Source organism: Diabrotica virgifera, chromosome 8 (genome assembly GCF_917563875.1).
Source record: "Diabrotica virgifera virgifera chromosome 8, PGI_DIABVI_V3a".
NCBI lineage: Eukaryota > Metazoa > Arthropoda > Insecta > Coleoptera > Chrysomelidae > Diabrotica > Diabrotica virgifera.
Genome location: NC_065450.1, coordinates 195,701,611 through 195,723,977, shown reverse-complemented (window position 1 = coordinate 195,723,977; position 22,367 = coordinate 195,701,611). Strand labels below are relative to the sequence as shown.

Genomic DNA, 22,367 nt, shown 5'->3' with positions numbered 1-22,367 from the left:
ACTAAAATTTTTACCTTTAGGTACAGTTAATTTAAAAATTATGGCAGTATGGACAATGAAATTTTGTTTAAAATAAAGCTTTTTGCATAGTTAATCTTTTCTGGTAGTTATTTTCTACCCAAGTTAAAAAATTATTATGCAAAACGAATTTTTACAGCAAGTTACTAAGTAAGTTATGACATGGACTTCTTTAAGTACAGTTATAAAAAATATACTGCTTTCTTTGGAAATTTTAACTAGATACTATAAAAATAGAAAGTCTACAGTTCACGTACATACCCCTAAGTTGAAGATTGGTTTTGAAATAGTGACGGTAACTGTACCTAAAAACTATATAAATTTTAACATTGTGTCATACCACCTTAAGCACAAGAAGTCTCAACATTCTGTGTAATAAGAAGGTTCTAACTTAATTTCTACCTAAGTTATGAACATTTATAAAATCTCAAAATTTATGACTTATTTTGCTATTTTCTAAGCAACAAATAAGGAAGACATATTCAGCGAACGACATATTGAAGTTTTTTGTATGATTTATGAGTTTCTTACTCTTAAATTTGTTTAGAATGCTTCACTTTTAGTAATAGACGAAAAAAGCGAAAATTTACCATTTTTTGATCTTCATTTGTTTATAACTATGTATATCATCAAAATCGGCTTCAGGAAACATAAAGGTTATTAATATAGATGTCCATACTACTCAAAAAATTTGGTTTCGGCCTGGAGGGGGATGTGTCACGAGAAAAAGCTTATTTCTCTGGTCTACTACGTTAGTTCATTCAGTGAGGGTATTTGGCTCCGAATTCCATCTTACTTTATCAATTTAGTTGATATTTTCACTTAATGTAGGGAATAGCTCAAGAAACAAAGTCTACCCTATATCCTATGGCGCTTTTTATCTTGGGGGTGGTTCTAACCACTTCTCGGGGTGGTTTTTTTAAACTTAACACTTTTTGAATTATTCGTGCGTAAACACACCGATTTGAGCATGCACAAAAAATATCTCTTTTCACCTACCATATCTCCTTTTGCATTATAACTAGAAGATTTATGAAGAAACAAATCTCTTTTTTTTCTCTAGGCTACAAAACCGTTTTTCATAAGCTACAAAAACGTTTTATAGTTTTTTTTTAGATACATAATTTTTAAGGTATTCGTAAAAAACCCTCCGAAAAGGTGACATGTTTCAATGAAAATGGCAAATTTTCAACCATAAATAAATCAAAACGTTTTGAGTTTAAAAAAAATTATAAAAGAGTTTTTGCTTAGAATTAGGTTCTGTGTTTTTTTTGACCAAAAAATTTTCCACCCCCTGGGGAACCATCCCCAACATAAAAGCTCACATCGGCATAGGGTAGACTTTGAATTAGGAGATAAGTACTACGAGATACGATAAGTATTCCCAAAATTTCATTAAAATCCATGCAGTAGGATATAATTCGGAGATTATATCCTGTTTTTGTTCTTATTGACTGGCGTACGTGTAATATTTTAAATACGGAATAAAATTATATAAAAAATGTTAATAGACCAAAAAGTATATTGACTCATGATAAAATCCAGTTATTTCCGCATCGTCCCAATTCCCACAATGCGTTTTCTCCTGGTAACTTTCCACTGTCCCGTTTTATAGGTTTCCCATGCGCGGAACGTCAGCGGGTGAATCCGCCAGCTGCTGTTATCGATTTCTTGGCCTCTTCCACCTCCAAGATCAGTAACTGCTCGGCATCGCTGCTGGATATTTCAGTTTTAGCTTTTAACCGAAACAAATTTTTTTTAATCAAAAACCAACAAAGAGTTTTTGCTTACACGCCATCCCTGAAGAGAAGGGATGGATCTAGTTATCCACAATTTTTTCAAAAATGCCCGCAAGAACCAAGATCCATTCGTTTTCGAAGCTGGAGGCAGTTGTTATACACGGTCAGTATCCCAACCATTACCTAGCTGAAATCTTCCACAGACAATATTTATTATTGATTTTTCAAAAAAGTGATTCTTCATAAAAAGTTCTACATCACATTGTGATCAATAATTAGAAATAAAAATTGCAAAATATTTATTGGTATACAGGGAAAATCAAAAAATTTTATTTACGCTGAAGAATAAAGTGCTTTTAAATGTAATTTCAATATGTTAATTGTAATTTAAAATTATGCCCATGGGTACTTACTGCACCAATTATATCAGTAATATCAGTAATATCTTCTTCTTCTTCTTCAGCATGTGTTCGTCCACTGCTGGACATAGGCCTCTTCCATTTGCTTCCATCGATTTCTACTCTTGACAATTCTTATCCACTGCTTGCTCGCGACTTGTTTGATATCATCTGCCTACCTCTTCTGCTGTCTGCCTACTCCTCGTCTGTTCTCTCTTGGTCTCCAGTTTGTTAATCTCTGTGTCCATTTTTCGGGATTATCTCGGGCAACATGTCCGACACATTACCACTTGAGCCTTGCTATACGCTATGCGACATCAGTAATCTTTGTTCTTTCACGAATGTCGATATTTCGAATCCTGTCACTCAAACTAATTCCTAGCATGGCCCTCTCCATGGCTCTTTGGTTTGTACTTAGGTGCTCTAAGGTTTTCTTTGTAAAGACCATGGTCTCCAGTCCATATGTAGTAACAGGCAAGATACATTTGTCATAAACTCTACGTTTTAGACACATTGGTATATCTTTATTCTTCAAGATAAAGCTTAACTTACCGAAAGCTACCCGAGACAATTGTATGCTTTTTTTATTTCGGCTATTTGGTTTTCTTTGCCGATTTTAATGGTATGTTTAAGATAAATATAGTGGTCTACATTTTCAAGACTGACGTTTTCAATAACAAGATTAGTTTGTAAATTACTCATTATTTTTTTTCTGAAGGTTCATTTTGAGAGCTATTTTATTTGACTGCTGGTTTAATTCCTTCATCATTTGCTCCAGTTCCTTGATATCTGTACTAAACAATACTATGTCGTCCGCAAACCTCAAATGACTCAAACGTACACCATCAATGTTTAGACCTTTTTCCTCCCAGTCGAGCTGTTTGAATACATTTTCCAATGCTAAGGTAAAAAGCTTTGGTAAAAGGTAAACATGAGTAGTATAATGTAGAACAAATACATATTTAATTAGAATAATTCATTTTCAAAATAGAATATCAGACATGAAAAAGAAAAATCCGTGTTAACTTTTCCTTCACTGTACATACGTTTCAACGTATCCACCGTTTTTTTCTAGGCAAGTAATAATTGTTCTCCGAGAAAATTCTATTATTATTTTTAATAACAGCCGGAGTAACCCTCTCACATGTTTTCCTAATTGTTCTTTTCAAATGAATTTTGAATGTTCGAATTTTCGAATGGTCTTTTAAGGTAGGTACACCTTTTGCTTCAAGTATCCCATAAAAGGAAATCTAAAAGGTTCAGGTCCGGAGGCCTTGCAGGCCAAGCAATGTCCACAAATCTTCCAATCACTTTTCCGTTAAAAAATTGTAGAAGAAATTCTCGATCATTTTTATTACTGTAACATGGTGCCCCATTATGTTTGTACCATATACGTTGCCTTTCTATAATTGCTAGGTAATGAATAAATTCAGAAATCTCATTTCTTAAAAATTCTAGGTATGAATGTTCAGCATAATGTTACAATGTTCAGCATTCATCGTAGTTGAAAAAAATAATGGTCAAATTATTTTATTTTTATAAATTCCACACCATAGGTACCTACCTGAGTTTTAAAACTGTATTGATCACGAATTTGGATAGTAAAATTAGGATTAAGGTCTTTCCACCAATGGCAATGTTGTGAGCTGTCTTCCTCATTACAAGTAAACGTTGCCTCATCCGAAAAAAATATACATGTTGCTATAAAATTATTATCCTCTAACTCCCATTGGAACCAAGCGCAACATTCAAACCTATCAACATCTCTTGCTTTTAGGGTATGAGTGATCTGAGGTTTGTATGGTTTAAATTGGCTTGATTTTAATATCGTTGAAATTACATTTTAACTCACACCAAATAAAGCTGACCATTTCCTTAGCGAATCTTTAGGAATTTCTAGCTGCTGAAAGCATTACTCGATTTTGAATTCCTTTAGTAGAAACCCACGACTGATGCTTCTTTTTTAATTTATTATCAACATTTCCAAGGCATTTTCCTTGTCTCAGACCCTCGTTTGTACTACCTTTTATGGTTTTGATGTTCTTGTTTGTCAAATGATATAATTAATATTACTGTTGTGAATGTCCTTAATTACCCTTATCATTTTTTTACTGATAGGTACCTCTGTTTTCTAATATTTCTCACAACTTTTGCCTTCGTACCATGTCAAAAGCCTTTTCAAGTTCTAATATACATCTTTTTTCCCTGTTGTTGGTATTTTTTTATTATATGTTTGATGGTAAATATATGATTATGGGTGCTTATGCCTTTTCTGAATCCGCTTTATGTTTCCTCAAGTGTGCTGTCAATTTTTCCGGTTATTCTTTTGTTCAAATTTTTTTCGGATTTTTGCATGGTAGTATTTGTAGTGTTATTCCGCTGTAATTGTTGCAATCCATTCAATCACATTTTTTTATAAACCGGTACTATCTGAGCCTTCTGTCAGTCAATCGGTATCTGTTCTTCTCTCCAGATGGCATTAAATATCTTTAGTAATAATTCTGTTGCATTTCGCCTATTTTTTTTTCAATATTTCGGTGCTTTCCGGTTTTTCGTTTCGGAAATAGCTTCATGCAGCTTATTTATGGTGATCTCTCTATCTTATATTTAACACTCTATCTTCCTCTGATCTTACCACATGACTAACCTATCTTATACGATCAGATTTTATACGTCTGACGATGTTTTTAGTACCATAAAGAGTCACCAATTCAGCATTTCGACGCCTTCTCCACTCTTCTGTCAATTCATCTCTTTGAGGACCAAATATCATTCTGAGAACCTTCCTTTAAATTAGAGCAGCTTATTTATTTCCCGCTGATGTAGAGTCCATGTTCCACATCAACATCTAACAATTGGGCGAATAATTGACATGTAGTCTTAATTTATTTTGTTTTTTTAGCAGGTTAGATCTCAATAATGATGATATAAACTATAATGCTCTAATCGCCGCAGCTATCCTAGCTGACACCTCTTTTTCTATATGGTTGTCATCTGTGATGACCACCCCTAGATATTTAAACTCTTTTACTACTTAAAGTAATTAATAGTTATGTTCTGCCTAACTATTAGTCTTGGATTTTTGGTTACTAGCATGTATTTCCTCTTCTTTTCATGTATTCGAAGACCCAGACTACCTGTATCCTCTTTGAGCTGTGAAAACACCTCTCTCACGTCTCTTGTAGAATGAGCGGCTGGATCTAGATAATCAGCAAAGGCCAAAATAGATTTGATCCTCGATTCGCAAAAAGACTGTCAGCTCAGACGATATTTTACTTATTGCAGATTCTAAGACCAAATTGAATAGCAACAGTGAAAAGGAGTTTACTTGTCTAAGTCTTGATGTTATACTAAATGGTATCGATGTTCTGTTTCCTATTTTTATCTGTGCATATGATAGTCTAAGAGCTAGTGAACCCTCCGACTAACGGTCGTCCTGTAAGGCTAGAAATTTGTCTAGTGATAATTCATAGCACACCAAAGCTAAAAACCATGACCTGGCAGGCCTCAGCGGTGCACGTGTATCTACCAGGTGAATCGAAAAGTGCAAATTTGGGGGGTAAAATAAACTTTCTCCTGTAAGGTTTAAATTTAAGTATGTGTTTGAGTAAGTCATTTAGAAGAAATGTGTATAATGACAGGCGATTCTGAAGAGCATAAGACCTTGCCAGGCGAGGGGAAAGATTAGGGGTTTTTCCTAAAATTATTCTTTTTGCATCGAACAAATTTTTTTTAGGTTTTTTGAATCATTCCAAACAAAAAAGGTCTTTAGTGATTTTTCTCTTATGTTAATAGTTTTTGTTATATAAGCGATTGAAAATTTTGAAAATTGCGAAATCAGCCATTTTTAACCCTAAATCGGATATTTATCTAAAAATTTCAGTATTGCCAAGGTACGTAGATATTCTTTAAACATTGATTGATGAAATCCCTAAGAGTTTTTTGCAATAAAATATCGAAAACCCCTTTGTTTTTTTAATTGGTAATCAAGCGGGCGCGACACTGTAGTAAAGTGAGGACGTTTCAGTTTGTATAAATTCATTATCTCGAGAATGGGCAAATTTCAAGAGAAATCCTCAGACAGGTCGATTTTTATTTTTGAATTAGGACTTTTTGGCATATATATAATACTAGTGACGTCATCCATCTGGGCGTGATAACGTAATCGATGATTTTTTTAAATAAGAGTAGGGGTTGTGTGATAGCTCATTTGAAAGGTTATTTAATTCTCTATTCAGTGATAGCTCATTTGAAAGGTTATTTAATTCTCTATTCAGTAATTTAAACATTAACATAATTATTTATACAGGGTGTACAAAAAAAATTTCTTCTATTTGTCAAATTTAATCAAAGTTAATTTAATAAAAAAATTTTTTTTGTACACCCTGTATAAATATTTATGTTAATGTTTATATTAGTGAATAGGGAATTAAATACCCTTTCAAATGAGCTATGACACAACCCCTACTCTCATTTAAAAAAATCATCGATTACGTCATCACGCTCAGATGGAGGACGTCACTAGTATTATATATATGCCAAAAAGTCCCAATTTAAAAATAAAAATCGACCTGTCTGAGAATTTCTCTTGAAATTTGACCATTCACGAGATAATGAATTTATGCCAACTCAAACGTCCTCACTTATACTACAGTGTCGCGCCCGCTTCATTAGCAATTAAAAACAAAGGGGTTCCCGATATCGTATTGAAAAAAACTCTTTGGGATTTCTTCAATCAATGTTTAAAAAATAGCTACCTACCTTGGTAACTTTGAAATTTTTAGGTAAATGTCCGATTTAGGGTTAAAAATGGCCGATTTCGCAATTTTCAAAATTTTCAATTAGACAAGGCGGAGATGGCGGGTTCGTTGGGAAAAATATTCCCATGAGATATTTTTGCATAATCACATTCGTGAGACGTCCCAGAATAAGGTTCAAGAAGTCGCCCACGTAAAAAGTGGGCCAATTTAAAAAAAAAAAATTTTTAATCAAATTGCAAAAATCCTAATTTTTGGCCCGAACTAATTTTTTTTTTAGGTTTTTTGGGCCATTCTGGACAAAGAAGGTCTCTTATAATTTTTCTCTAAAGTTGATCTTTTTCGAGTTATAAGCAATTTAAAATTTGAAAAACGCGAAAATGGCCATTTTTAAGACTTAATAACTCGGTTAAAAATTATTATTATGAAAGTCAGAAAGCGACTAAATCAAAGTTTAAAGTCTCCGCTACATGATCCTGAAGAAATCTGTGTCATTAATTTACTACTAAGCTGTTATTTTTAATTAAAAACAATGAGCGGTTAGATCGTATTGACGCGGTTGTAAATGTGAGTGCGAGCAAGATGCACAATGGGAATGGCTTCTCTCTCGCACTCAGCATTTACAGTGGCCGCACACATACATGGCGCTTATTATTTTTATTTAAAAATAACAGCTTAGTAATAAAATAATGACAAAAATTTCAGGATCAAATAATGACTTCAGGATCTTGTAGGGGGGGCTTTAAACTTTGATTTAGTCATATATTGACTTTTATAATAATAACTTTTAACCGAGTTATTAAGCCTTGAAAATCGTCATTTTTCGTTTTTTTTAATTTTAAATTGCTTATAAGTCGAAAACGATCAACTTTAGAGAAAAATTATAAGAGATCTTTTTTGTTCAGAATGGTCCAAACAATTAAAGAAAAAATTGTTCGGGCCAAAAATATTGATTCTTGCAATTTGATTAAAAAAAAATTGTTAAAATTGGCCCACTTTTCACGTGGGCGACTTCTTGAACCTTATTCTGGGATGTCTCACGAATGTGATTATGCAAAAAAATCTCATGGGAATATTTTTCCCTTCGAACCCGCCGTTTTCGCCTTGTCTAAATCGCTTATATAACAAAAACTATTAACTTAAGAGAAAAATCACTAAAGACCTTTTCTGTTTGGAATGATTCAAAAAACTTAAAAAAAATTTGTTCGATGCAAAGAAATAATTTTAGGAAAAACCCCTAAGCTTTCCCCTCGCCTGGTAAGGTCTTATGCTCTTCAGAATCGCCTGTCATTGTACACATTTCTTCTAAATGACTAACTCAAACACATACTTAAATTTAAACCTTACAGGAGAAAGTTTATTTTATCCCCTAAATTTGCACTTTTCGATTCACCTGGTAGATACACGTGCACCGCTGATGCCTGCCAGGTCATGGTTTTTAGCCTTGGTGTGCTATGAATTATCACTAGAAAAATTTCTAGCCTTACAGGACGACCGTTAGTCGGAGGGTTCACTAGCTCTTAGACTATGAGTCCGTCACATACATTTGAGTTAGTTCCACTAATTTTCTTGGTATTCCCATTTCTGGCATTGCTAGTCATAGTCTGCTTCTTTCCTTTTCTGATATTTGTCGGATCTTATGTTTCCTCTTGTTGACCTTCCCTAGAATATCTTCCGAATAAGGAGTGAGCCTAGCAAGATAATAATTGATAGGATTTTGTATGATGTGTTAATAAGCGATATGCCCCTATAGTTTCGAAATTATTTTTTATCTTTATCTCTATTTTCTTGTGTATGGGTATTATAACGCTTCCATTCCATTCCCTAGACATTTTCTGTTGTTACCATACTCTCAGAATAATGTCATACAATTTTTGATGTAAACCGTTTCTTAGCACGTTGACGGACAGTGCGTCAAATGTATAAGCAAATGTTGGGACACTGTATGTATTGTGCAAAGTAGGATAGGGAAAAATGCAACGCCTATAGACGTTGTCTCACATTACATCAATGGAAATTAGACGTCTATAGACGTTCTGTCCGTCAACGTGTTAACTGTTAACGTAGTTGTGTTACCCCAACAGTTCCACCTTGTCTGACTGTCTTCACTTTCACATTTTTTACTAACATGTAATCAATTATCAATTTTTCTTATAGTATATACTATCAATATTATCTGAATTTTCAAACAGATGCAGAACCAGCAGACTTTGAACGTGCTATATCAGCTTCTGGTTATGGTAAATTTAACATCATCCTATACATCATATCAACAGCAGCAGGATGGTCGTTCGTCTTCGAAACCACCACGATGTCATACGTTTTTCCAGCGGCAGAATGTGATCTTCAGCTCACACTAAACCACAAGGGCTGGCTGAATGCAGTTACTTACGCAGGTATGTGAAACTCTTGAATATTTAGTTAATAATTGACTTAAGTAAACTCAATATTGATGGATAACTTATTTTAATAGAATCAACATGCTACATTTTTATCTGAATTTTCATCATCTTTCTTACAAACATAACGTACTAGACATAACTCATAATTACACAAGAGCCAACCTATATCCCCTATAACCAACTTATAAATATGATACCAACCAACTTGTATTTAACACAAACTACCAACTCGATATGGTGTTGGTACTACTTTTTGTGGCATTCCTGTTATCTACATATTATATTAAATACGAATTAACCACATTTTTAATTGGAAATACTTTGAATTTTAAAAGAGATTTCCGAAACAGAAATGTAAATGTCAAGATAAACTTCTTTGTTTTGAAATTTTGATTAATTTTCAAGAATAGTTATTTATGCACCAAGTCAGTAAAGTGACTCTTTATCGAACGAGTCTGATATTACGAGCAGAGGGAGCGAAGCGAGCGAGGCGAGTAACAGACGAGTTCGATAGAGACTCTTTACTGACGTGGTGCATACAAAATTTTATCGCCAACAATTTGATATTGGTTTTAACACTTACTTACAATTTACAATTTAAGAAGTTTTTAAATTTTAGGCGTAATAAAAAATTCATGACATTGATGACAGATGACTTTTGCATGATGACCGCTTTCGATTTTTAATCGATAGTTATCAGTATTGAATAATTACTAAATCGGTAAAGTTTTGATTTATTTTATATGAATATAATTACAAAATACTACAGAAATTCAGTTTTTGACATAAATTTAATTAACAATGTCGTAAATTTTGTACAATATTTTTAATAATTAAAGTAAATAAATTGTAAGTTAACTCAAATAAATAATCGATTACTGCCATCGACCACTTACATTTAATCTCGATTAATCGCGGCAGGTAAAGTAAAATTCTTCTTTCATTACAATAAAGTGTCACTTTACTGCCGCAAATGAGGGCAAATGGGTATAATAATGAATGACTTTAGTGGCAGTTGGCGATAAATAAAATTAACTGACTATATTATGTAGACCAATTTTTTGCTATGAATATTATATTATGTAGATTATTTAAATCTATTTTCTAATTAAAGGTATGATATCGAGTGCGTTCGTTTGGGGATTTCTTTGTGACACCTTAGGCCGGAGGAAACTTTTAATCATTGGATTTTTACTCGATGGATTGTTCTTAATGATAGCGGCACTCTCACAAAACTTTCAACTTCTGATGATAGCTAAATTTCTTGGAGGATTTATGTAAGTATTTTTAATTGACGTATACAAATATTCGTCAGCAAGGGACGCCATGAAGAAACGACAGCAGGAAGAATCGAACAAACTTATTTTTTACAAAAGTTTGATTCGCGATAGTTCAATAGCTGTTTACCCCAGGAAACCAAGCATTTAAAAATAAAAAAAATACTGCCCACTATTATTCAACTGGAATATCTGGGAAAAATTTATACAAAAGGCGTACCATCTCGTACGAAATGCATGCGAAATTTTACTGCGTCATGGTTTTTATTAACATTTAACCAAAACACGAAACTTTTTTCATTCATTTCCATATTGTGAAAAAACTACGCATTGTAAATGAAAACGTTCCACACACGACTTCCTTGAAAACACTTGCTCTTTAAAATGAGACTTTCTAAAAAAATTTTATAAACAAAAAAAGTAATTGCAAATTAAATTTGAAAATAAGCATTTTTCAATTGCTTCTAATTAAAAATGCTTAAATTACATTTCACATTGTAAGTTTTTATGTAGTTACTAAATGTGCAAAAGATGGGCCCGATCAGTCAAGTAGTTTTCAAACAATTCTATTTGTTTATCCCATTTTAGATAGGTCATTTTCAAATGGCCGTACAGGTGCTTTTTCAAAACTTAGAAGGGTATTTTTGGCCTCATTCTCTTCAAAAGATCTTAGTTTTTTATGCTGTAAGAAAAGTACATTAATTTTTAATTGCTTATTTACAAACGAGTGATTTGGCTCCTCACCGTGCGACGGGGAATACAATCAATTGCCTTCTACAGCCACTGCACTCAATTTTTTGTGACACTCCTATTTTATCATATCTCCTTCCAATTTTTTCTGATACTTTCCATTTTTTTCTGATTCCCTCAATTTACCCTACATTTTGTTCTGACTCTTATTTTTTATATTATTTTTATTTTATAACTCGAGATGGACTGGATTAATTTGGCTACTTTCGATTTTGAAATATTTGTAGAAGTCTAGGAAGAAGATCCTAGAATATCTCTATTTTTGACAATATCGAAAATTAATATACAGAAAATATGTTTATAATTAAATTAAAAATAATTTTAAAACATTGTTTACTTACAATGATAAAATAGTATATTGTACAACAAGTGAGAAAAAAGACATATTTCTCACGAGCGCAGAAGTTTGTTGGCACGAGGCGAGGGCCGCAAGTCAAGCGAGGGAGAAATATGTCATTTTCTCATGTGTTGTACACTGTACTTTTTCTATGGATGCGGTTTTGTCAAGAGTTCAGACTTCAAAATTAAATAATTTAGGTGCTTTTAGGTATATTATATGCATAAATTAAAATAAAATGCATATACATGTAGGTACTTAATATTGTGAAAATTTGTATACTTTATTTATTTAAAATTGAGGGGATCAGATGCTAAGGGGTACTTCTTCTTCTTCATGTACCATGTCCTTTCAGAACGTTGGTTACCATCATAGCTATCCTAATTTTATTCACTGCCACCCTAAATAGCATGCTTGTATCAGCACCATACCAATCTCGCAAGTTCTTCAACCATGAGGTTCTTCTTCGTCCTGGACCGCGTTTGCCTGCTATTTTGCCTTGCATAATATTTTGTAGCAACCTATATTTGGGACCTCTCATTACATGTCCGAAGTACTCCAGCTTTCTCTGCTTGACGCTTTTTATGATTTCAGTAGTCTTGCTGAGACGTTCTAGTATTGTGGAGTTTCGAATCTTCTCGAGTCGATGGAGTTGATTTCTTTACTTAAAATCATTTAACGTTCGCCCATACTACTTTCTCTCCTGATATAGAGTACTGGAAATTTCTACCCGGGAAAGAATTTTCTATCGCAGTTCAGTCGTATAATACATCTGAGGTGTCCATTTCTTTTACCTGAAATTGTCTTTTTTCTTTATTTGCCACTTGAACTACAGCGACTAGTTGGCTAGGGACATAAAGAGGGTTCTTGTTAATAGTCTTTTTTAATTGTCGTTCAATCGAAGAATGCATGCTATCCCCTAGTTTTGAGTATGAGCAATAAGTAAGTATTTATGAGTAATTGAAGGAATATCTAAAGTTTGTACTGCATATAGATACTTTGATAGGAGAACGTGGTTTTTATTTTGGCCACTGCAGTTTTGCACACCCTTCATGCCAAATATAGCAATGGCCTTGCTTAGATGTGGCGTCAAAAACCGTAAAATTGAAGGTGTTTATATAGTTTTCTTTTATAGTAAAATGTTGAAATTTGCCCCTTTGGAAGTTGAAATACAGCTTCAAGATCAAAGCAATCAACAACAGTGTTCGAGTTATGATCCCTACTATTGTTTATGTCTTGCTTTTTATCTGCACGAGCCGTACAGAGAACTGCCAGCACGGCAATACTACATATAACATTTGATTATATTACTGTATTGCTCTGAGTTTTATACAATTGTTCTGGAGCAACACCGTAACATTTTTAGTTATTATTCTATTGCCCTGTAATGTAAGGTCTTTAAGCACAGAACCATAGTAACATATGATGGAATTATAAATAAAAAAAATATTTTCAGATAGTACAGTATTGATCTGAAAAGAACCATCATTCATTCATAGGAATTTATTCTTATCTCAAAACATACAAATTTTGAGATGTTACAGTATAGCACTGATACAGCGATATAAGGGGTACAAGTGATAAAATGGTTCAATTGAGAAAAACGAAGTCAAAGTTAAAATTACATTCTAGTAAATTCTAGTAAATTCTACAGGAATTAATCACTTATGAATGTATTTTGAATTAATTTTATACCTTTTATTTATCTAATTGTAAAAGCTTTTGTAAAGTTAGTATTTATTTTCATTCAAAATATTTGAAGTTTGAAAAAAAAAAACGTTCGCAATTATATCCATCTGCTTCAAATTTTGCACTTTTAAGTACCTTACGAATTTCTTAAATTCTTAAACTAAAATAAAAGAAAAATCACGTAAAAATTAAACATTTTTATTTATGAAAACTTTCTTGGTACATTTTGTGTTATTATTTCACTTATTTTGAATACTTTTTTAAGGGCTTGATTTGCAAAGATACTAAACAAATCACCAAAAATAATATCCAACAGCTTACAGGCAAAGGGATACAAGTGAAGTTATACCTGTTTGCCGCAAACTGTTTTTAAATATTTCGTAAGTAGTCAAACTAGAACCTGCGATATGTCGCCACCAGTAGTTTAATTCACCTGTATCTCTTTCCCACTAAATTTTTAATACTATCTAGTATTATTTTGTGCACTTTACTAAGTTTACAATATTTTGTCACTTGTACCCCTTAGCATCTAATCCCCTCAATTATAATTAACATTTATATTGGAATAGTTTTGAAAGGCAATTCCTGGTAAGTTTTGCTGCAATACATTTTGTTTGACAAAAAATTGTGTTTGTATTGTGCATGTTACCATGGAAGCGGCGATCATATGTATGGAGTACCCGTAAGAAAAAATATTTCTCACTGCAATGGCCGACTTTTCTCACTGCCTGAGAAATTGTTCGTTTTGAATGTATGTAACTAGTGAGAGAAGTTGCACATTGTATACTTAGCATCCATAGAAAAACTATTTTTTAACATTTTCTCTACGATAAAGTTGAAAATTCAAGTTTGTGCATTAATGTTATACATTTTAATAATTATAAATTTAATAAAACAATTCTAAATACCATATATTTAGATCAAAAAAAGTGCCAAGAGCATGGATTTCACTGGAAACGTAAAAAAGTAAATAGACCCGAAGATAGCCGCAGTTTTAGTGACGTAAATCTAAAGCACTATAATATAACTGTGTGCATATGACAATAACATTGTTGTTTTTAGTATTTTCTTTACAATTTCATCACATTTTCTCACCTTTTAAACCTTCCTTGGACTTCTACAAATGTTTTAAAATCCAAATTAGCTAGTTCGATTCAGTCATTCTGGAGCTGTTATAAAAAGATGTAATAAAATAAAAACACGTTTATTAAACGTCATTCAATGTTTACATATCGAAATCGCACCGGACACACTGCGTGACTTGTCGCATTAGGATTTTATAAGATTGATGAGATAATTGATGCTGAAACAAGTACCTTTTTCGCTGCGTTGTCTAACTGCCCCAGGAACTACCTGGGTCCATTAATCCCAAGTACCTGCTGCCCCATCGCCGAGAAAGTTGGGGATTAAGTCTTAACGACCGGAAATTCCAAATTTGATTATAGTTGAAAGGAAGATTCAACATTTCCACCTTACATGTGGGCTTCAAATTCATCATCTCTTATATTTACTACAAACGCATGTGAATCATTTCACTTGAAATTGAACCAATGTTTTTATAAATCACATCCTGACATATTTAAATTTACAGACATTTTGTTAAATTTTCAAGCAGAAGTATATGTGAAAATTAGAACTGCACATGCACATAGCTTCCAAAAAAAATTGATAAAACGGCAAAAAGAAAAGTTGATTTGATTGAAAATAGGCTAAATGCATATTACGATAATCAAAACATTACTAAATTAGACATCATTTAGTCAATTTGCAATTATTATGCAGCTAACTTTTAAAACCTAAAATATAGTGTTCACTCTTACTTATTTTAATTACTAATCAGACATTAGAATTAAGCATTGTTATTGTTTAACTGTAGTTTTTGTTATTGTATATAAGTTAATGTAGATTTATAAATAAACTTTATTCGATTATATTGTTATAGTTTCATTATTTATTCATTTAAAATTTTCGCTCATGCTTTGGGAATTGGGTTCCTTTTTGAATACAATAAAGTAAAATAAAAACTATATACAGGGTGTAACAAAAATACAGGTCATAAATTAAACCACATATTCTGGGACCACAAATAGTTCGAATGAACCTAACTTACCTTAGTACAAATATGCACACAAAAGAAGTTACAGCCCTTTGAAGTTACAAAATGAAAATCGATTTTTTTGAATATATCGAAAACCATTAGAGATTTTTTGTTGAAAATGGACATGTGGCATTCTTATGGAAAGAACATGTTAACGAAAAATTATGGTGAAATTTGTGCACCCATAAAAATTTTATGGGGGTTTTGTTCCCTTAAACCTCCCCAAACTTTTGTGTCCGTTCCAAATAAATTATTATTGTGGTGCCATTAGTTAAATTCAATATTTTTAAAACTTTTTTGCCTCTTAGTATTTTTTCGATAAGGCAGTTTTTATGGAGTTGCGGCTTCTTTTTTAATATACTTACATAAAAATTTTATGAGGGTTTTGTTCCTTTAAACCCCCCAAATGTTTGTGTACGTTCCAATTAAACTATTACTGCGGTACCATTAGTTAAACACAGTGTTTCTAAAACTTTTTTGCCTCTTTGTATTTTTTTGATAAAGCATATTTTATCGAGATGTGGCTTCTTTTTTAATATGGTTCAAAATATACTTAAAAATGTAAATCATAAATAAATTTTCATATTATTACCAAGTCTCCATAATCGTACTTTACCATATACAAATATGTGGTGGATTTGACAAATATTCAAATATATCGATAAAAACTGACTTTTGTAAAAAGTACTAAGGGACAAAAAAGTTTTTAAAAACTTGTGTTTAACTAATGGCGCTACAATAATAATTAAATTGGAACGTACACAAAAGTTTGGGGGGGTTGAAAGGAATTAAACCCCAATGGGGTGTCCCCATTAAAATTTTTATGGGGTGTCCAAATTTCATTATCATTTTTGCTTAAAATACTACTGCCATAAGAATACTACATGTCCATTTTCAATAAAAAATCTCTAATAGTTTTCGATATATTGGAAAAAATCGATTTTCATTTTGTAACTTCAAAGGGCTGTAACTTTTTTTCCGTGCATATTTGTACTAAGGTAAGTTAGGTTCAATCGAACTATTTTTGGTCCCAGAATATGCGATTAAATTTATGACCTGTATTTTTGTTACACCCTGTATATTATGTTCACAAAAATATTATCTAAGTACCTAGGTAGCGTGGGGCAGTTCGTAGTCGCTTTTAATCCTACTATAAAACTGAACCCATTAAAATCTATGTAGCGTGGAGGAGTTCGTAGTCGCCCCTTTTTCGTATCATAAACAATAATTAGATTACCTGCGCCGTTTTAGGCTTTACAAAAAAAAAAACAAAATTCACCATCTCAAAAAAATAAAAAAGACATCTTAAAAAATGAATTTGTATGACCCGTAGAAACAGAGATAGGTACCTATATTTTTTAGTTTTCAGCGCAAATGAATTGCTTTTATGGCTTTGACATCACTTTTTTTTGATAATTTGGATTAAAAGTCTCTTTTCAAGAAAGTCATATACTGAATACTTTTATCTACATACAATGCCGTAGTTTTTTTCACAAATCTCCAAATAAATAAAAAAAACTCGCCTTTTTGTTTAATTGTTAATAAAAAACCGCGACACAGTAAAACATTTCGATACCCACGACTACGAGATGGTACTCCTTTTCTAGGGACTTCCTCCAAATATTCTAGTTGAAGAATAGCGGGCAGTAATTTGTCGATTTTTCAACTGCTCATTCGACTTCGTTTCCTGGGGTAGTTGTTTAGTGTCTAGCTATGAAATAAGAATAGAATTGTATCCTTCTTTTTTAAATTTATAGTATTAATGGACCTTTTGCGGCGCTAACAGCGTATCTATCCGAATTCCATTGTGCTAAACAGAGAGCTAGAGTCCAAATGATTTTGGGCGCTATTTTCAGCTTAGGAAATCTAATACTGCCAGTACTTGCCCTTGTTATCCTTCCGCTCAATGTGAACCTCAAAGTGGGAATTTTGGGTAAGTAAATCGCGACTTATCATTTCTGGTTAATATTACTTTATTTGTACGATGGGATTAAAATACGCAATTCGTTAGTAGATTATGCTTCATCACTAACTCTAACACAATAATATATGTTTAATAATGTTACAATCTTACTTAATTTATTAGTCTTTATTTTAGGTTATTACATTCACTATCCTATACTATACAGTGAGCACGTAAAGGTTGGAATAAATTCATTTTCTCGAGAATAGACGATTTTGGAAAAAAATCCCGAAACAGGTCAATTTTTATTTTTAAATTGCGACTTTTTGACATATGTGTCATACTAGTGACGTCACCCATCTGGGCGTGATGACGTCATCTATAATTTTTTTAAATGAGAATAGGGGTCGTGTGATAGCTTATTTGAAAGGTAATTTAATTCTCTATTCAGTAATATAAACATTAATATAATTATTTATACAGCGTGTCCAAAAAAAATTATTTAAATTAAATTTATTGACATAAAAAGAAGAATGTGTGTAATTTATTTAACTCAAAATACATTTTACTGCTATCAGAAAACAGGAAATAAAGTTTATTTAACAAATAAATATCGTTTTAGCATTTTAGCCGCCCACTCACCTTCCTCTTTTTGAACATTTAATTTTTTTACATTTGAACATTTGATTTAAGAGAAAAGCAATGATTATTTTTTAAATAAACATTTTTTTCTGTGTTCCAAGAACCTTAAAATGTATTTTGGACTAAATAAAAATTACATGCATTCTTCTTTTTATGTCAATAAAATTAATTTAAAAAATTTTTTTTAGACACCCTGTGTAAATAGTTATGTAAATGTTTATATTACTGAATAGAGAATTAAATTACTTTCAAATGAACTATCACACGACCCCTATTCCTATTTAAAAAAATCATCGATGACGTCATCACGCCCAGATGGGTGACGTCACTAGTATGACATATATGCCAAAAAGTCGTAATTTAAAAATAAAAATTGACCTGTTTCGGGATTTTTTTCCTAAATCGTCCATTCTCGAGAAAATGAATTTATTCCAACCTTTACGTGCTCACTGTATAAAAACGCGCACTTCACATCAGAATAATGAATTAATCCCAAAAATACAATATTGCCTATTAAATTTATACTATTACGATTATAGTAGGGGAGGAAAGTATGATAAATTTGCAGTTACTCAAGCCTTATTGGGACCTATTGGGTTGTGAAGATTGGGTCCTAAAACCAAAAAAAGTTAAGTGAACATTTCCATTTAAGTGGGGACTTTCCATTTTTTAATTTAATTTTCCATTTCCAACAATTGGTTTTTCCCATTATAGCGCCATCTATCCATAATTCGAAAAAATGTCTCGAATAAAAATTACTTATTTTTACGTAAGGAATCCAAATCTGAAATAAAAATGGGGGCTCCTAGTTAATATTTTAAAGTAACCCCCCTCCCCCTTCCGTGGGGAGGGTAGTGTTTGGTGCCATTTGATAGGTGTCATTTTGCAGTTTTTCGATCTGATGTTTATTTCGCGAAATATCGCGGGGTTACAATTTAAAATTTACCCCCACCCATCGCCGTGGGGGTCTTGTTTAGTATCATTCGATAGATTTAAAAAATATATTAAACACGTACTTTTTAGTTTTTCGATCTGACGTTTATTTCTCGAAATATTCGCTTTTTTCTTGTAAAACTTTGTGACTCGACAATTTTTTACGCCTCGGTCAAATCGTCAGATTTTTGAAATTTACACGGATTTTACATTTCAAACTTGACATGGAGGGGGATGTGGAACTTAAAATGAAAAACCAACCAAAAGACATGTCAAGACAAAAATGTCTTGAATTTGTCTCTCTATGGTTTAAGTTTCATGTCAGCTAATATATTTTTATATTTCAACAACTTTTTTCTTTAATTTTGAACCTCCTTGGGGGGAATTTCCCCTATTTCCTTCCCCGTAGATCCGCCACTGATGTTTACACTTACATACTTTTTTTTAATTTCCACAGAATTTCATTCCTGGAACATCTATTTAATGGTGAGCTCCCTGCCGGCACTTGCCAGTGGCATAGCCTTCATTTTTCTCCCTGAAAGTCCAAAGTTTCTTATGTCCATTGGAAATAACGAGAAGGCCCTTCGTGTATTTAGAGAAGTATATCGAGTTAACACCGGACATTCAGAGGATAGTTATCCGGTAAGTTATTGAATAGCTTTTTGTTGTTTTAGATTGTGTAAGTAAAAATAGTAAAGCATGAATCAACAGGTAGAGTAAACAATTTGGTGTGACTGATTTATGCTATTAAAAGTAATACCGGGTGTCCACTTATATGTATTTTCCCCATTTTAACTGCCTATATTTTCGCTGAAATGTTTTATTTTAGTAAAAGTTTTGTTTGAATGGATTGAATTTTGTATATCGCTTTCAATTACGAAATAAATGGCGGATTTTTGAAAAAAAAACGTTGTTGACTTTTTTTAATGAAACATCCAGTATATTTTTTTGTAAATGGAAAGAACGGTCATTCACATATCCAGCGATATAAAGTTTTTTAAAATAGGTTGTCACATGACTGAGTAGTTAATTTTTTAAATGAGAGATGCAATGTGCAATTATTTGCTTAGTTATTTTAATCATAGTAGATGTTACATGTTCTAAATAAAAATAAATTGATATTCTGTTATGTGGCTTCCACATTGCATCTCTCATTTTAAAAATTAATTAATCAGTCATTTGACAACCGACTTTAAAAAACTTTATATCGCTAAATAGGTGAATGACCGTTGTTTCAATTTACAAAAAAATATACTGGGTGTTCTATTAAAAAAAAGTCAACAACGTTTTTTCAAAAATCCGTCATTCTTTTTTTCGTAATTGAAAGCGATATAAAAAAATTCAATCCATTCAAACAAAACTATTACTAAAATAAAACATTTCAGCGAAAACCGCATATTTCTATCTTGAGCTGTTTAGAAGTTATAGGCAGTTATAATGGGGGAAAATACACTCACCGGCACCAAATTCCGCCACCCAAAATTTTTGATTAAGTTTGACAATCTATAACTTTATTATTTGTAGGTACTCCGATTTTCAAGATTCTTGCATCAGTTTGTAGGTACCTACATGTATTGATGTCGTTTGTTATTATTCCGGTAACAAAAAATTTTTGCTTAGATGGCATTATACGGTGGTGAATGGAACCGTTGTAGGCTATTGATTATATTCAAAATAAGATAGCTAAAAGGAACTACAACGTTAACGGGGTTTTATTATTTCATATAGTCAATGGACATCTTTATATGAAAAAACCGCGGAGTGCTACCATTTAAAGTGGTGCGTTTTTGAGAAATGGGTGAATTAGTCTCTGGGCACAGGTTACATTAGGGTGAGTTCTGTGCACTTTTGGTACAAACATATCTACATAAAAATTGTTCCTGGTTAAATTTCCTATCTAAATATAACTTTTTAAAGTCAAAGGTACTTTTTTTTACAAAAATATATTCAAAAGAAAAAGCACAAAGAAACCCAAAAGAAAGAAATTTTGTTTCTTGTCCCATAACTTTTGTCCACGGGTATATAGGTATAGACATTGCTTCACAGAAAAAAAACTTACATATTTTCTCTTTAAAATGATGTTTGGTAGAGGTCATTAGGATTTATAGTTTTCGAAATATGATTTTTCAAATTTCGCCACTCACAGCAATTTTGGGCAATTTTCCTTGTTATTTCGCAAATATTGTTCTGTAACTTTTTTATACGTAACTTTAGGCATATTCAATGGTACACGTAATAGGAATAGAAATCAATTACCTTTAAGATGGTCTACTGTATAATGTTGTACGACTTTTTTTTAAAGAGATTATGGTTTTTAAATGTTTTATACTTTTAACGATTTTTTATAATATAATATAAAAATAAAATAATATTATTATATAATATATTATATATTATATAATATTATATTATATATTATATATTATATTATAATACCTAATATAAAATATAATATATAATATATTATATAATATTATATTATATATTATATTATAATACCTAATATAAAAACATCTATTATTTTTTACGATTATTTTTGAAATTTCTCATAACTTTTTCCTTCTACATTTAGGTATATATTATATTATATAAAAAAAAGCTTATTTTGTTTACTTTAAAATGGTGTATTATAAAAAATTCTAGGATTATTTTTGAATAAGATAATAATTTTCAAAATGTATTAAGTACTTGCAACGATTTTTGATTTTAGGTTTATTTTTTAAATTTCTCATTATACCTTTTTTTTCTTGTACATGAGTATACGCTGTGAGCTCGTACGTAGAGGGGATATTTACAAATTCGCGAGCGCCAGTAGTGGCAAGTCTGTAAACGTTTACCGGAAATTTGACATAAATGTCAAAGTGATTAATTTAAAATTAAAAGTAAAATCATTAATTATAAAAAATATTAGTTGGTCAAAGCTGTGGTATATATTTTTGCCTTAAATATACTTACGTTTTAAATACTGAATTTAAGTTTTTTTAATGTTCCGTAATATCGTTGATTGAAATAAACGGTAATCTTAGCGCCATCTACACGATAATTGTGAAAGTATCCGAAGTAAGAAATTCATATTTTATTAATAGAACGTCAAAATGATTAGCAACATTTAAAAAAAATCGAGTACAATTTAATTAATTTTTTGCGTTGTAAATATTAAGCGATAACAATTAAATAATAAATTTAAAAATTACCGGTGAAAGTTGAATTAGTAATCCGCCAGGAGCGCCACCAGCGAAGCTCAGAGCCTATACTATATATTGCTCAATAAAGATGGCTTACTTTCTGTTCTTTAAAATGGTGTATCATATATATTTAAATAATGGAAACCGAGTGATTCGTTGGTATTTTTTACCTGTATTATTTAAAATTATGTCATTTACAAAAATTACAAAAACATTAGTCTTAGAAAACATCACTTTAG

General features: G+C 31.7%; 1 protein-coding gene across 1 annotated transcript in view; it reads left to right on the top strand.

The window, feature by feature from the left end:
* The first annotated feature begins 1,710 nt into the window (after window positions 1–1,710).
* Window positions 1,711–22,367, top strand: part of LOC114332811 (synaptic vesicle glycoprotein 2B-like) — a 47,735-nt gene continuing 27,078 nt past the window's right edge. Inside the window, exons 1-5 of the mRNA XM_028282588.2 lie at window positions 1,711–1,920; window positions 9,105–9,308; window positions 10,429–10,591; window positions 17,223–17,398; window positions 19,401–19,585. Coding sequence (XP_028138389.1) covers window positions 1,863–1,920; window positions 9,105–9,308; window positions 10,429–10,591; window positions 17,223–17,398; window positions 19,401–19,585 — 786 coding nt within the window. The 5' untranslated portion in view covers window positions 1,711–1,862. The remainder of the gene's footprint in view (window positions 1,921–9,104; window positions 9,309–10,428; window positions 10,592–17,222; window positions 17,399–19,400; window positions 19,586–22,367) is intronic.